The 17,041-nt window shown below is 37.5% G+C and overlaps 1 protein-coding gene across 1 annotated transcript in view; it reads right to left on the bottom strand.

Annotated features, from left to right (window-relative positions):
• Positions 1 to 2,268: 2,268 nt before the first annotated feature.
• The window catches only part of DLGAP5 (DLG associated protein 5), a 37,886-nt gene continuing 23,113 nt past the window's right edge, over positions 2,269 to 17,041 (bottom strand). The window contains exons 13-19 of the mRNA XM_021701470.1: positions 16,187 to 16,279; positions 13,217 to 13,436; positions 9,241 to 9,433; positions 6,988 to 7,045; positions 5,957 to 6,200; positions 4,676 to 4,722; positions 2,269 to 2,737 (exon numbers count right to left, since the gene is read on the bottom strand). Coding sequence (XP_021557145.1) covers positions 2,597 to 2,737; positions 4,676 to 4,722; positions 5,957 to 6,200; positions 6,988 to 7,045; positions 9,241 to 9,433; positions 13,217 to 13,436; positions 16,187 to 16,279 — 996 coding nt within the window. The 3' untranslated portion in view covers positions 2,269 to 2,596. The remainder of the gene's footprint in view (positions 2,738 to 4,675; positions 4,723 to 5,956; positions 6,201 to 6,987; positions 7,046 to 9,240; positions 9,434 to 13,216; positions 13,437 to 16,186; positions 16,280 to 17,041) is intronic.

The raw sequence follows: 17,041 nt of genomic DNA, 5'->3' as shown, positions 1-17,041 counted from the left end.
TTGTCTATAAAATGGTGGTTTAATACACCTTTTGTAGGGTTACTGTGATCGTTGAATAAATATTGTTTACAAAGGGCTTGCCATATAGGAGGTCCTCAACAAATGGACATTTTTTTTTGTTTCATTTTTGGAAAGGCATTTGTTCTGCGAAGCAATATTCTTTCCTGTATCTTTGAAGATTTTTCTAAAACCTCGTAATTCTAGAGTCCAATAGCCTAAGAACACTATCTAGATGTAGGGTATACTGATGGCTGCTTAGCCATCCATTCCCTGTTTCCTAATAGTCATGGTTTTATTCAAGTATATTCCTAGATAAAATAAGGGATCCTGATTAAAGACCATATCAAATGGATAGTCAAAATATCCCCACTTCCCTCAAGAAACACTATCATATCTTTTTTTTTTTTTTAAGATTTTATTTATTTATTTGAGAGAGAGAATGAGAGAGAGCACATGAGAGGGGGGAGGGTCAGAGGGAGAAGCAGACTCCCTGCCGAGCAGGGAGCCCGATGCGGGACTCGATCCAGGGACTCCAGGATCATGACCTGAGCCGAAGGCAGTCGCTTAACCAACTGAGCCACCCAGGCACCCGAAACACTATCATATCTAAAACACACTTTGATGAACACTGAATATTAAAACATTTTATGACACTATATAAATTGAATAGAAGTGAACACAAATACATACTCTTCAATTTTCAACACACTAACAATATATGTGATCCCAAAAGGATCCAGCCACGGAGAAGCCAACAGCAAGGATGACAGAAACTATGAATGTAATTTTGGACCTTGATACCATCATGGAGCTGTTGATTGGAAAGTGCTTGGAATCACCCTGGCAACTTGTGCATGCAAATAATAAACTTCCCTGTTATTAAGCCAGTTTGAGTTCACTCTACTATCACTAAACAGACAAAAGTTCTCTGAACAAGTCAACAGTACATCTTATTAAACCCACAAAAAAATCATGTTTACTGACATTGTTTTTATTCTCATTTGCTTTATCCTTGAGGGCAAATATTTTTTTTTTTTAAAGATTTATTTATTTATTTGAGAGAGAGAGAATGAGAGAGAGCACATGAGAGGGGGGAGGGTCAGAGGGAGAAGCAGACTCCCCGCCGAGCAGGGAGCCCGATGCGGGACTCGATCCAGGGACTCCAGGATCATGACCTGAGCCGAAGGCAGTCGCTTAACCAACTGAGCCACCCAGGCGCCCTCCTTGAGGGCAAATATTATTTTATTGTTTTGTTGTATATTGCTTTATCTATATTCTAAGTCTTTGGGTTTCTTTGCACCAACTTCTTTCGCATGCTCATATGCATGGGCCCTTAGAAAACCCTAACTTTTATGTATGTTTCTTTGTTCTGCATGTCTTGCTTGAATTATTCATTAATGGGCTGTTAAAGCTGCTTTTATCTTTTGGTAAGATTAGGTATTCTGAGAACATTCTTCTAAGCCAGCACCTCACATAGCCTAACTGCTCATATGGGCTTGATACTACTATCTTTCCCACAAGCCTAACATACCTTTCTCTGACAACAAAAGTGGATGTGTCTTCTTTTCTTTTTGAAAACCTCTAATCTTACACGTTTATAAAGCTGCTGCTTGTTTGGTGAATGCCTCCAACCCTAACTCATTTAGAGGTAGAAATAACTGGACCCAGGTCTGGTTATAAGCGTTAGCTTCTACGAGTCTTCTTGGTGCTATTATGGCCCTGTCTTCTACAATCCTATAATTAAGAGTTTTATAAAAGAGAAAATATTTCAAACACATTAAGTGATTGATACAATTCTTTTCAAGGGAAGAAGGCATTTCCTTCTAAGGCTGTCAGTTTCGTCAAGGGGAAAATGAAAAGAAAAAGGCAAAGATTTAACGGGCCCCTCTAACCGTTTAACCGTTTGAAACTGCAGCATGTAAACAACTTCAGATTCCAGAAAGCTCATTTAAAGAAACTCAGTATAGGGGCACCTGGGTGGCTCAGTCGTTAAGCGTCTGCCTTTGGCCCAGGTCATGATCCCGGGGTCCAGGATCAAGCCCCGCACTGGGCTCCCTGCTCAGCAGGAAGCCTGCTTCTCCCTCTCCCACTCCCCCTGCTTGTGTTCCCTCTCTCGCTGTGTCTCTCTCTGTCAAATAAATAAAATCTTAAAAAAAAAAAAAAAAAAACCTCGGTATACTCTGAAAAATGCAATATGCAAAGCTGTTCAATATCAACAAATTTAAGAGTCCAAACTAAGAGAGTATAAAAAGATGCAAATATTTCTGTCAAAGTTTAATACTATATTTTGATTAAACTGAAGAATGTTCATAAGCTCTAAGTACACTTAGCTTTAAGTTTATACATTTTAAACAAGAGAGGCGAGGTAAAGTACACTTTTTATTCTGCATAGTTAATGTACAAAATATCCCCACTTCCCTCGAGAAACACTATCATATCTAAAACACACTTCGATGAACACTGAATATTAAAACATTTTATGACACTATATAAATTAACCAGAAGTGAACACAAATACATACTCTTCAATTTTCAATATGCTAACAATATATCACATTGATAATATGAAGAAAAATATGTGGATTTATTTTTAAATTCAAAATTCTTCTGGTTGTTCATCATGGAGGGGCCTTAGAGGTGAAAAGGTAATCAAGTTACCACCAAAGGAAATGTGTCTGGCATGATCTTGATGTCTCCTCTCCACCTGAGTGAATGTATTACTGCAGTTTAGGCCTGGCTAGAGAATAAATTCAGAGAAGTCACTAAATCAAGGGTTTCACCAATTAAGCCTTCAACACTGCAAGTTAATAGTAGGTTAATTAATAACATAAATTTCTATATAGTAATAAAACTATTAATAGCACAATGAGTTTGCTACTTACCAGTGGATCTAATTTCAAATATATACTTTTTTTTTAATTGAAAAGGTGTATTAGGCACATATGCCTTAAAGGTGACTAGTAATGTGTAAATTGACTTCAGCAGTATATGTAGGATGAATAAAATTAAGACCATATCTTAAGCCATTTACACAGATTCCACAAATCCTAATCCATATAACTCACTTACTAGGCTTTTTACTAATGTGATCCTACTCGGATCCTTTTCTTTGTTCCCCCTCCAGCCCTATTTCAGGTTCAAGTGATGCTACAGAAGCAAGTAATAATTTGGTTCTAAAATAGACAGGTGGACCTACAAAAAATAAAATTAAAAAGTCTGAGTTCTAATATTTATGAAAGTGGAAAAGAATTCATAGGGAGTACCAAGACTTGTCAACTAGATAATGTATAAGATAACTGAAACACTTTTAATCATAATATTAGTATAAAACAAAATGTTATGATATATTACATTCCAAATTTATTTGGAATATCCTATATTATCAGAACCAAGCATTCAGAGTTCAGATCTGAGAACAGGATTAAATCAGATTTATATCAATTGGCCTTAGGCTGAAATCCCTGACTCTAAGATCAAGAAAGCAGACTACAGGTCACACTGACACACTTCATTCTGCTCCTGAGACACAGGCAGCCCAGAAGCCTGGACATGAAGAGAAGCCAACATATACAGAGGTCCTTAAGGAATTAGTGGCTTAAGGAAGCCAAGCATTTGCCAGGCTTTATGAGGTTAACAAAAATTATTGCTTTTATCCTACATTTGCCTTAATGAATTTTTTATATTCTGAGATCAAAGATTAGCAAACCAAGGCCATTTCCTGACCCATTTTAGCAATTGGCTCTGGAAAATTTCAAGGTAAGGCTATAAACCAGGGTTGTCAAACTGGCTACACATTAGAATCACCTGATGAAGGTCCTACTCCAGACTGCTGAAATAAAAATATCTGGGGGTAGGGCTGAAAAGCAGTGCTGTAAAGAGTAGGCAAGAGAGCACTATTTCATTCATGCCACAGTGCCCCCATCCACCAATATGAATCAGACAGCTCTGCCTAGAGAGGAATTTACAGACAATAAGGGAAAGAGATTCCTAAAATTATGTTTTAGGAATATAACATATTCATATTATATTCCTAATAAGAGATAATAAGTGTGTGCATTGTGCACACAGATATATATATCTATATATAAATTAATATGGGAGAGATGAGAGCTTTTCCAGGAAGGCCTCACAGAAGGGCTAAGGTTTGAACTAGATGTAGAGGCAAGAGGTCACCAAAAGTAAAGCTGGGGAGCCTCCAAATAAAATACTAGGACATATCTATATATCTATGTATATAGATATAGTAATCCAAAAGAATTAAAATGAAAATAACCAGTGATGACTGAAGGTAGGATAGACGTTATCTTCCCAACTGCACGTTTCTAAAGGCAGAAACCTTGCCTTATTTTTTCTTACATCACTTAGCGATACCTAGCATAACCTAAGCTACAATTAGATATTTAAGTATTCAACCAATATGTCATAACAAATTTGATAGCTAAATTATATAGGGAAATAAATCTTCAGAATGTAGTATTAAAACATGCTATATTTTAAAGTTTATAAACATGATATTTTTTCCCATTTTGAGAAAAATGAGTAACAAATGGATTTCATAGTAAATAACATGTAAATTTTAAACCAACTTTGTACACAAACTGAAAAGTGAATAAACCATTTTATAAAATAGATCTAGAATATAAAGCAATTTTTCAAATTAAGTTGGAAAACTTACCGAATCAAGAAGATGGCATTCAGTAGTGAGACTTTTAATATCAAATACTGAAAAAACAAAACAAAACAAAAAACCCCAACTTTTACCTTTTTAAATATCCTCACAGTCAAGGGTTGTTAGAAATGGACAAAAATGATGAAAAGCTCCCTATGAAATGCTAAGACAAAAATATAGGTCATCTTATGCTATAGCATTTAAAAAAAATTTTTTTTTAAGATTTATTTATTTATTTTTGTGAGGGAGGGGCACGAGCAGGGATGGGGGCAGAAGGAGAAGCAGACTCCCTGTTGAACAGGGAGCTCAATGCCAGATTCAATCCCGGGACCCTGGGATCATGACCTGAGCCGAAGGCAGACGCTTAACCGACTGAGCCACCCAGGTGCCCATGCTATAGCATTTTTTAAAATGTACTTAAATTTTTTTTAATTAAAATTCTCATCCTGAAATTCAGTATAAAAAGAGTCTTCTATAAACAAATCTCATGCTTGCAATATTAAAGGTACCATGAGTATCCAGGTTGGTGAATATGTGGAGATTTGGGGAGAGTGGTGCATTTGGAAGGTATGGAAGCTCTGTATCCTTTCCCCATACCTTGCCCTATGCATCTCTTTCACATGGTTATTTCTGAGTTATATCCTTTTATAATAAACAGGTAATATACTAAGGTTGGAAAAAAAAGGTACCCCAAAGATGCTAGGTGAAGAACACAGCTGGAGTACATTAAATGTCTGGCCAAGGTTACAGTTTATTTTGCCTTAGTCCCCAGCCAGAACAGCACCACTGAGTAGCAGATGAAAATAGTAGGCGAAACTATCACACATTATACTATAACAAAAGTCCAAGAGCCATTTCCTATTGCAGAACAATCACAACAAAGTAGATAGGAAAAGGCATTATGAAAGAAAAATAGGGCATCTTAAAGAAAGCTTTGAGGATGTGTGTCGACAAAGAGGTAAACTAAAAAAATAAACTTCGGGGAATTTCTCTGAATTTTCACAAACAATGAAGAATCCAAATAGGTCTAATGTAAAATGCTACTTATTTCCAACATGGATTAGTAGCCATTAATAAGTTTAATAGGTATACTTCCAAAGGTCTGAGGAGGACAGTGGGATACTATATAACATGTACTGATTCTTAGAAGGTATTTCTTGTGAATGCCCAATTTTTCAACCTTTACTCTTAGAAACTGGTACCCAGAAGTATTCACAATAATCTATGTTTTAGTCCAAGTTCATTTATTTAACAAAGCCTCATCTAAATAAATTTAAAAGACCTCACCTGACTGAGAAATTTTAGTCTTCTCTTCCTGTAAGATGTCATTTTGTGATGGTGTATTTTCAGGGCTGCTCATCAAAACATCCTGTGCTGTAACTAAAGAATGTAGTTCCATTCCTTCTACAACATCTGGAATTTCTTCCTTTTTATTAGTATTAATATCATCTGCCACTTCACCAGCAAGTAGAGGCAAATTCATTCTTTCACTGGGTAAACAATCCATCTCAAAGTTTATCTTGCTTGCATCCTGAAAGTAAAAAATGTTTTTACATTTAATTACCAAAAATTGGAAAAAATAGAAAAAAGTCTTGTTGCAATTAAAAATAAAAACAGTAGAATGACATTCTGAACACAGGCTAAAGAACATTGTAAATCTTACTATCTTGCTTCTTGAACAATTAGTTCAAAGAGTATTATAGCAATGGTATGATTGAAGGAAAGCTTCTCAGCAAGTGTCTATGATATTCCAGTTCAGTGACTGGCAAACATTTTTTTGTGAAGGGCCAGATGCTAAATATTTTAGGCTTTGTGAACCACAGAATCTTGGCCACAACTACTCAACTCTACCATTGTATTGCAAAGCAGCCAGATATAATACATAAGTATGGCTGTGTTATAATAAAACTTTATTTAAAAAAATAATCTTGATGTGAGTTAAAGAACACAAAATGGCACTATGGTTTCAAACAAGACAAAGGCCTTTAAAACAAGAAGTATCGGGACGCCTGGGTGGCTTAGTCGGTTAAGCGTCTGCCTTCGGCTCAGGTCATGATCCCAGGGTCCCGGGATCGAGTCCCACATCGGGTTCCTTGCTCAGCGGGGAGCCTGCTTCTCCCTCTGCCTGCCACTCCCCCTGCTTGTGCTCTCTCTCTGACAAATAAATAAATAAAATCTTAAAAAAAATAAATAAATAAAACAAGAAGTATCATTTTAATGACTGGTTTAGATTTCCAATGGAAATTCTGGAAGTTGCTTATGGAGTTATTACATATAACCACATAAATTGCTATCTACTATACTGGAGTAGGGCTTACATAATTTATTTCAATTAAATCTTGTAATCCAGGACACTGAGCATCTTCTATGTTGTTCCTAAAAAAGAAAAAAGTAGATAATCAGATAATTAAACATACTGCTATCTTTTTACTTGTGTTTTAATATTATCCTTCATGGGTCAAAGATGGAGCCTGGTCCAAGATCAGACCTGGTCCAAAGAAGTTAGTTTTGGACTACAGCTATAGCAGCAAGACTAGATGAACTCTTCCCCAGAAAGTTCACAGCCTATTACCATGCTGCTCAGTCCACCAGCAATCTTTTGAATCTCGCCAAATCCAGAGCTATATACATAGTAGGGAAAGGTTAGAATAAAGCCAACTCCTGGGGGGTCAAAGCAACAACTCAGTTACTGTGTAGTTGGAGTTGACTACATTACTTGTTAGTTATAGCTTAACATATTCTAATCTTGAAGTCTGTAACTTTATTTCATTAAAAATACCTGTCTCAACCCTTGCAAGTCATTTTTTTTTTAAAAAATATCCTATTTTTCGGGCGCCTGGGTGGCTCAGTTGGTTAAGCGACTGCCTTCGGCTCAGGTCATGATCCTGTGGTCCCGGGATCAAGTCCCGCATCGGGCTCCCTGCTCAGCAGGGAGTCTGCTTCTCCCTCTCCCGCTCCCCCCTCTTGTGCTCTTTCTCTCTCTCACTCTCTCTCTCAAATAAATAAATAAAATCTTTAAAAAAATAAAAATAAAAATAAATAAATAAAAAATATCCTATTTTTCTAGTTTTCAACTCCACTTCGCCTTCACTGCACAAAGTTATGTGTAAGATGCTATTTCACGACTATTTTGGGGAATTAAGTAAAAAAATTTTAAAGAATACTTATAGTATCTTTTAAATATAATTATGGATCTTCTTAGCACAAGATAATAAACTAGAGGATATATAAAGTAAAGCAACTGGCATTTAAGAAATGACAATAAATTGGTATTTTATCATCCAGATATTTCTAGAATATCTAAAATATTTAGTTCTCACAAAGGCTAAATATACCTTGGTTTATACTAAAAATTTGAAATTTTAAAATTTGTTCCATGAAATATTTAAGAGCATAAACTTTCATTTGTTTCCTCTATTTCAATTCATAAAGTGTTCTTTTATTTTTTTGACAACCTTCTTTGCTATAATGACGGAGTATTCAATGCTATCCCATCTCCAGATTAATAATAAAACCAATAGTCTTCTCTTGGCTCCAGACTACAATTTTATTTTCTACTTACCTTAAAGTATCTTTTTCCTATCAGATTTCTGGTACATTTATGTTCCAGGAACAAGGACTGTATAGATAATTCTGGTGCATTTGTGCAGAGGCAGTCCTCTGCAGCAGAAAGAATAGAGGCGGCATCCAGTTTTACCAATTATAAGCTGAAAATGGGTAAGTCACTAACTTTTCAAGTCTTCTCACTTGAAAAATGGGCATCTAGTACCTCACAGGGTTGTTTTGAAGATGAAATGAGATAATACCTGTTCATAACCTAGAACCACGTCTAGCGCATAATTCTTCAGTACACATGAGCTCTCCCTTATTTATGCAAGATAGCAATCTCAAGGCATTTTCGGTAGAGGCTGGCACAAAAGTGCCTACCTCTCAAGGACCCTGTAGGGAAGTACTGGCAGTGCTGTTTCATAAATGATGAACCTGAAGCTAAGTGAGTTAATTAAAGTCCCAAAGTTTCACAGCTAGTATGCCATAGAACTGGTTTTGAACTCAGACCTGCCAAGCACCAAAGTTGTATTGTGTTTAGCACCAAACAACATTGTATTGTTTCTTTTCTTCTTAGTTCTGGAGAATTTACTTTGCACACCTAAATATAACCAATAATCAATATGAAATTGTAAGCCTTAATTCTCTCATTTAGAAAATAGAAGTATTTCTTACACATTACAGGGTCATTGTGAAATCTAATTAAAAATATAGGTCTTGCATATTTTACCAGGCTAACAATCCGAAATGATATTTAATGTCAGCATCTGTTATGCTTCTTTTTTAAAGACTTAATTACTTATTTTTAGAGAGAAAGAGAGAGTGCACGCATCTGTGCACGTGTATGAGTGGGCAGAGGGAGAGAATCCTCAAGCGGACTCTCTACTGAGCACAGAGCCTGATGCAGGGCTGGATCCCACCACGTGTGGGATCATGACCTGAGTCTAAACCAAGAGGTGGACACTTAGCCACCCAAGCACCCCAGCATCTGTTACACTCTTAACAACAACACATGAAAGAAATACCTGTTTTTAGGAATAGTTGAAAGCAAAGTCTCCTTATCAACATGCTCACTTTTGGTACTTTGAGGATCAGGATTCTGTGATGACATAGTTTGTCTTAGATGGTCCATCTCAGCCCTGCTCTCAGACACAGCTTTGCTGACAGACTTAGGTGTCCTAAGTCTTTGAGAAAGACGTTCAGAAGAGACAGAAACTCCTAGAAGATGAGAGAAATCATCTCAATATCAAAAAGTTCTTTCATTCACTTTTCATTATATCCAGGAAGACAGTGCAAGTTCTTCCTATTACCCTACCAACTAGCTTCTTCCATAATATGTTTTTTAAAGAAAAATGCCTGTGACTTTCAGTTCAAGATAGTATTGAACACACACATTAGATTCTGTTTCCTCTTAACATCCCACTACTATAAGCAGTAAAAGAGATCATCTTAAAAGGCAGAACGTTACAAGGACAAAGAGTGCCCCCCTTTTTTTTACTCAGCAGCTTTTAATTTTTTTTAAAGATTTTATTTATTTACTTATTTGAGAGAGAGAGAGTTCGTGCACACTAGCTGGAGGGGGTGGGGCAGAGGGAGAAGCAGAGTCCCCTCTGAGCAGGGAGCTCGACATGGGGCTCAATCCCAGGACCCTGAGATAATGACCTGAGCCGAAGGCAGACACTTAACTGACTGAACCACCCAGGCGCTCCTACTCAGCTTTTTAAATTTGGACAAAGGGAACTAAAAAAAGAGACAATAATAAACAGAGAATTTTGGAAGTTGTAATGTAGATGAGTGAGTGGGATAATATTTAGTAGACCCCAGAAAATAATTTCTAAGCCACCAGTCACCAGTTAGGAAAGAGGAGAATTAACCCAATTTATACCACAGCATCCTTCAAAAGAATTGGTGTCCTCAAGTATGTCTGGAAGCAGAGATGAAAAGGGAGCTAAAAACAGGAAGATCGGTTCAAAGTCAGTTTAAAGAACAAATGGAGCCCTTTCCTCATTTTGCACAGGTAGGCGACTGTCAACATGCCACCCCCCCCACCACCACCCAAACCAGAAATCTAGAGACGCTTATTTTATGAAAAGGTGAAAGAGAAGGTCCCTGGCTTAAGGGATACCAGGTAAGGTTGAGAGATTGGTACTATATGGAAAAAAGGGGATCACAAACAAACTGTTGAGACGCTTAGTTTTTTCCCTCCCACCTGGCTCCTGAAAGGCTGACAGCCAGAATTATATTCTCCAGGCAGCAGACTGGACGAATCTTTTCTGGGGAACCCAGCTAGCCCATAAGAAAAGAATTAAATAGCCTGGTGATGGGTATTAAAGAGGGCATGTATTGAATGGAGCACTGGGTGTTATACGCAAACAATGAATCATGGAACACTACATCAAAAACTAATTTGTAAAAAAAAAAAAAAAAAAAAAAAACTAATTTGTAAAGTATGGTGATTAACATAACATAATAAAATAAAATTAAAAAAAAGAATTAAATATAGTGATGTATAGATTCCTAGCACTATGGCACAACTAAATCACCCCATAGTAAAGCCCCCATTACCCACATGCTGCTGGGCAGAGACCTGTTCTTAACCACAAGCAGGCAGTGAATGATCACCAGACACCCAAGGAAAGCCTCCAAAACAAGAGATGGACACCAAAACCAAACAAATGAAAGTTTCTTGGAACAAATACTGACTGTAGAGGGGAAAGAAAACATAAAAGCTATCATTAACATCCTCAGAAAGGTAAGGCAGTGCACTTACCAAACTAGTACAAAATGTTATAAAATGGAACATTCCGAGAATGAGAAAGAGCTCTTGGGAATTTAAACCATGAGAGCAAAACTAAAAAATAAAAACAACCACCATGAGAGCCAACATGAAAGTTGAGGAAATAAGGAAGTAAAAAACAAGTACAGGAAAAATTATGAAAATAGTCTATTTACCAGGAAAAAAATAAAATAGATGTTTCTGAAAAGATAGATTAGAGAGGACCGACTAAGGAGAGTAAATCCAAGGAACAATTCACACACACACAAAAATCTACACAACCTGAGGAAAAAAAAAAAATCTACACAGTCAAACATCTCAAGACTCCAAGACTCCTCTAAGAACTAAAAGTGGTTGGGCGCCTGGGTGGCTCAGTCGGTAAGCGTCTGCCTTCAGCTCAGGTCATGATCCTGGGGTCCTGGGATGGAGTCCTGCATCCGGGCTCCCTGCACAGCAGGGAGCCTGCTTCTCCCTCTCTGCCTGCCACTCCCCCTGCTTGTGTACTCTCTCTCTGACAAATAAATAAAACCTTAAAAAAAAAAAAAAAAAAGAAAAGTGGGGGTGCCTGGGTGGCTCAGTCATTGGGCATCTGCCTTCGGCTCAGGTCGTGATCCCAGGGTCCTGGGATCGAGCCCTGCATTGGACTCCCTGCTTGGCGGGAAGCCTGCTTCTCCCTCTTGTGTTCCCTCTCTCGTTGTGTCTCTATCAAATAAATAAATAAATAAATAAATAAAATCTTAAAAAAATGAAGTGGTTGCCTCTAGGGAGTGACACATGGGGTGAGAGGGGCTTCTTGGGGGACTTCTGCTCTGTAACAAGCCTCATACAAACCATGTGCTCTGGAACTAAAACTCAGTTTTAACAAGATAGATTTGGACCATAAACCTTAATCTCCCCAGTCCTAAAGGCCAAGTCGGGTACATGAGAGAATAGTGGCAATGAGTTCCTTGGGAAGTTAGCAGCAAGGAGCCATGTTACTAGCAGGAGGCAATTCCTGGGTTCGTAGGAAAAGCAGCTGCTTAGAGTAAAGGATACAAACCAGACCACACCAGATGTGATAGCTAAACTGACAGGAAGGTTATAATATAGTTGAGGTGATAAATTTACATTTTAACGTAAATACTGGATAGCAGCTCAAGTTTATGTTCAGAAAATTTCCCCGTGGACAGTTAAATAATAGGGAAAAAATATTCGTTCAGCTGATAGGTACCTGAAGAGGACTTGGCCCCTTTCTCCTTGAAAACAAACATCTAGCACTTAAAGCACTGATAGAAGCACCCACCGAGATTTACAGAAGAGATTACCTCAGCTATGACCTCTCATCACATGGCTTATAAATAAATAATTTTCATCTATATATAGAAATTCAATCTAATAAAGACAACCTATGACAAATAGCTATTGAAAAATCATTAAGAGGGTGCCTGGGTGGCTCCGTTGTTAAGCGTCTGCCTTCGGCTCAGATCATGATCCCAGGGTCCTGGGATCGAGCCCCGCATCAGGCTCCCTGCTCCGCGGGAAGCGTGCTTCTCCCTCTCCCACTCCCCCTGCTTGTGTTCCCTCTCTTGCTGTGTCTCTCTGTGTCAAATAAATATAAATAAAATCTTTAAAAAAAAAAGAAAAATCATAAGAAGATCAGAGTTAGAAATCAGTTAGAAAATCATAAGAAGAATGGTTTCTTGAAGTATTAAAAGCTGGTTTCACTGGAATATTTTTAAATCAGGAAATTAGTATATTTACTGTGTCTCATAAAATCTGAGCAGACGTTTTAAATACAAATGAAAATTAAACCAAACTCCACTTTCCATAAGCTTCATTTTAAAGCACAACTAAAGAAGGGCGAGGGTTTGATGCCTGAGATGCTTTGCATCTTAAATTCCAATCCAACTAACTAACCTGAAGAAAACCACCTAACTTCTTATGCTTCCATCATGTGCCTTACCTCTTGGGACCCTGTGACCTACCTCACAGTATTGTGGGGTTAAGTGGTAGTAACAGACGTGAAATCGCTTAGAAAATGTAAGAGCCATTTTAGAAGATACAGCACACTTAAAGTAATCTAATCATACATATCCACACATGCCTTGTATGTGAGTGAGCATGTAGTCTATTTTCCAGACTCAGAGAGTTTGTAGGTCTTCATATGAAAACTATTTTTGACCTCTTATACAAGCTCCCATCCAACCCAAATATTTCTCTCAAGGAGTCTTAGCAGAAAAACTAACCTGAGAAGGATTTAACAGGACTTTCGATTCTGAAAAATCCAGCATCAAACACTATTTTATCAAATTCCTTTGGCATTACAAAGGTCGCTGCCTCCGCAGTTTCCTCCTGCTTCATCCTCTCTCTCATTGCATTTTTTATGGCCGCGAGGCGATTTCTAGCTGCAATTCTTCCACCATCATCCTGTTTGGGCTTACTTGCTACCCCTGAGACCACTTTCTTCTGCAAAGAGAAATTATGACATGTATTAAAGCTACTAGTTATCATCTTACAAGAAAAACAAAGCATACAAAAAATATTTAACACATTCATCATACACTAATCAGATTCCTCGTATGTGCTAAAAATGCTGGGGGCCAAAAGGTAAAGGACAAAGCCCCTGCCCTCGAGGACTTCACAGCTTACGGAAGGGCTATATATAGACACTAAGAATAATAAATGTCATGATACAGACAAAATCAGACGGCTATGAGAGAACACAAGGCTATCACCTAAATCAATCTTCAGAGTTATTGAGAAAGGCTGACAGGAGGTAGCCCCTGAGCTGGAATCACTGTTAGCCAAGCTACAAGATGGAGTGAGGACAGGACTGGGTGCAGAGAACAGCGTATTTGCAAAGCCAGAAGCGAAAGAAATTGCAGAGGAGCTGGGAGGAGGTAAGCAACAGCTAGATTATAAAATCCCTTGCAGGTAACCATTTCCACATTTATACAGAGGACAAAGGAATAGAGCTTATAGGTGATTTTTAACCAGGAGATTAACATTATCAGCTTTGTGATTCAGAAAAGTCATTCTGTCTACAGCCCAGAGAAGCGACTGGAGGGTTACAAGCCAGTTAGGAAGGAGACTACTGCACAGATACTGGAAAAAGATGACAGCAGTTAGATTAAGGAGGAAAAATGGAAAAACAAGAAAGGCTTCAAGAGATATTTAAGGGGGCAAATTGAGAGGACTTAGCAATCTATTGGATGTGTGTGGGGTAGAGATGGTGAAACAGAGAAAGGACTAAAGAAGATAGTCAGGTTTCTACCTTGGACACCTAGTGAGATGCCAATACCATTCTCTGAGACAGAAACAGTGATGTGTGTGCAGATGACTTCAGTTTGGGACATACTGATTTTAAGGTACATGGAGTCAGGATATATAAACCTAGAGCTTAGCAGTAAGTGTGGTTTGAAATACAGATTTGGGACTCATCACAGGATGGGTAAGACTGTACAGGGAGAATGTGGAAGGAAAAAACAGAGTTGAGGTAGGAATGTGAATATCACAAACATATAAGGGATAAATGGAAAAACAAACTGCAAACATGACTGAAGAATGGGCACAGAGGCAGGAGGAAAATCAGAATATAATTTTAAGAAGGAGGGACTCAGCAATGTTTAATCCTGCAGAGGGATTGGATTTTATAAGTATCTAATAATTCAGCAACTAGAGAATCAATACCCTTGGTGATAACTGTTCTAGAGGCAAAGGGAGGGGTGAAGCTGAATTGCAGTGAGTTGGAGAGATAAGTGAGAACCAAAATAGTAGCAACAGAGTATAGACAACTTTTTCTGGAAGCTTGTCTGTGATTGGGAGTAGGGAACATCACAAGTTGTTTTTTTCTTTAATGGAAACAAAGATAAGACCCTTAAACATGTCTAAAAACTGATGGAAAAGAGAGCGGAAAGGAGAAAACAAGGCTAACTGATGGAATGAGAGATCAACGAATAAGAGGTCAGAGGTAAGGGTATCAAGTATAGGTAATAGTTTTAGTTTATTTGTTCCGTAATCTTAACAATAGCCTGTAGAATAAAGTAAGAGGAGAGAGAGACACCTGGTGATAAGGGACGGAATTACAAGGCTCTGACCGAATGCTGTACTGACAGCCATTATCTGCAGCACTGATGATATTATGTCTCCAGGACCAGGTACTCAATAAGAAATACCCACAGTGGCTTCAAAATGTTCCAGCATTCTTCACTGTTTAATAGATCTGAAATCCATTCATTTAATTTCGTCACAAAATGATGCTGTAATAGGTTCTTTTAATATTCTATCATCTTAAACTCCTACGATAGGATTTAAAACAGATCTTACTTGGATTACATAAGAATAAAGCACAAATTTAGAAATCTGATTCTACAACCAAAGGTATTTTTCTAAAATATAAAGAAAAACTGGCAATACTGTAAGGTGGTTTGAGAAGCATTCATCTGACCAAAAACTTTTGAGTTCAAAATATTACTAGAAACAAACAGACAAGAATGGAATCTTATCATGTTAACAAAGCAAATTTTACAGAGAAAATAAGAAAATTTATAAGATAAAGCATAGGGAAGAAGATAGATGTTCTAAAGAGAGATTGTTCCTCTCTGCTATTCAATTCTTTCATTTTGAAATAAATCACTCAAAAGAGTATATAAAACAGAGAGGTGGCAGAGCCTACTGATTAAGAACACAGATTCTGGAATGAGAAAGTCTGGCCTTGAAAGCCAGCTCCCCCTTTGGCAAGTGATTTCTGGATGTCAGTTTCCTCAACTGTAAAATGGGGAGAACAGAACCCACTTCACAGGATTGTTGTGATGATTAAATGAGTTTATACAAGTAAAAACATGGAACAGAACTTGGCACAGACTACACATTATATAAATTATGTAGTACTACTATTATAATTACAACAAAATGGAGATGCACAGTTTGAAGTATAAAACAAACATGCAGATACCCACTGTTTAGTAACTTAGAAGCCCGCTAGGTGTCTCAATTCAATTACAGCCCCTCCTCCCTCCAGAAATAACACTAAATTTAGTTTTGACCATTTCCTTATTCTTTCTTCAAAGGCAATCAGGACATGTAAGTAATATATGGAACTTTATTTGTAAAAAGATGAAAGATCTGAAGCTAAATATTTTTAAAGCTTAAAAATAAAAATTTGTTAAAGTAGAAGAGTCTGTATTAGAAATTTGGATATAAAACCACAAACTTACCCGAACAACTTTTTTGCTTATATTATTATTGTTCTGCCATCCAGATTCCTCAAGTTTGGTCAAATTGTTGAATTTTTGGTTTACATCTTCTATCTGTTAATAAATAAAGCACAAGTTTATCAGATTAAAGCTAACTTTATTAAAATGAAAAGCTAATGAATTTAAGCTTCAATAAAAATCGAGAATGGTGACTTGGACTGGTGGCATACAAATTAGACTAAGTCATTCTCAATTTAGTATTCAAATCAAGCTTTTTTTTTTCTCTTTTTTAAGGATTTTATTTATTTATTTGACAGAGAGAGAGCACAAGCAGGGGGAGTGGCAGGCAGAGGGAGAAGCAGGCTCCCCATGGAGCAGGGAGCCAATGCGGGACTCGATCCCAGGACTCAGGGATCATGACCTCAGCCGAAGGCAGACGCTCAACCATTTGAGCCACCCAGGCGTCCCCCCCAAAAAAGAATTCTTATGGTAAAATTGTTCACTGTTATTTTTGGTTTTACAAGCTTCCACAATCTACATAAAGAGGGTCAAATATGAAGAACGCTCCTAATTTATTTTTGACCATTAAAATGTCGGAGATAGGGGTACCTATCGAGCCCCGCATCGGGCTCCCTGCTCGGTGGGAAGCCTGCTTCTCCCTCTCCCACTCCCCCTGCTTGTGTTCCCTCTCTTGCTGTGTCTCTCTCTGTCAAATAAATAAATTTAAAAAAAAATCTTTTAAAAAATAAATAAATAAAATGTAGGAGATATTCTAGATGTTTTTGTTTCCTAAATTATACAATGTGAACACAGAGCACAATATGTCTTTTTTTTTTTTTTTTTAACCACAATGTCTTTTGCAAATGCTTTCTCTCA

This window comes from Neomonachus schauinslandi, chromosome 9 (genome assembly GCF_002201575.2).
Source record: "Neomonachus schauinslandi chromosome 9, ASM220157v2, whole genome shotgun sequence".
Classification (NCBI taxonomy): domain Eukaryota; kingdom Metazoa; phylum Chordata; class Mammalia; order Carnivora; family Phocidae; genus Neomonachus; species Neomonachus schauinslandi.
This window is presented reverse-complemented; position numbering and strand designations above follow the sequence as displayed.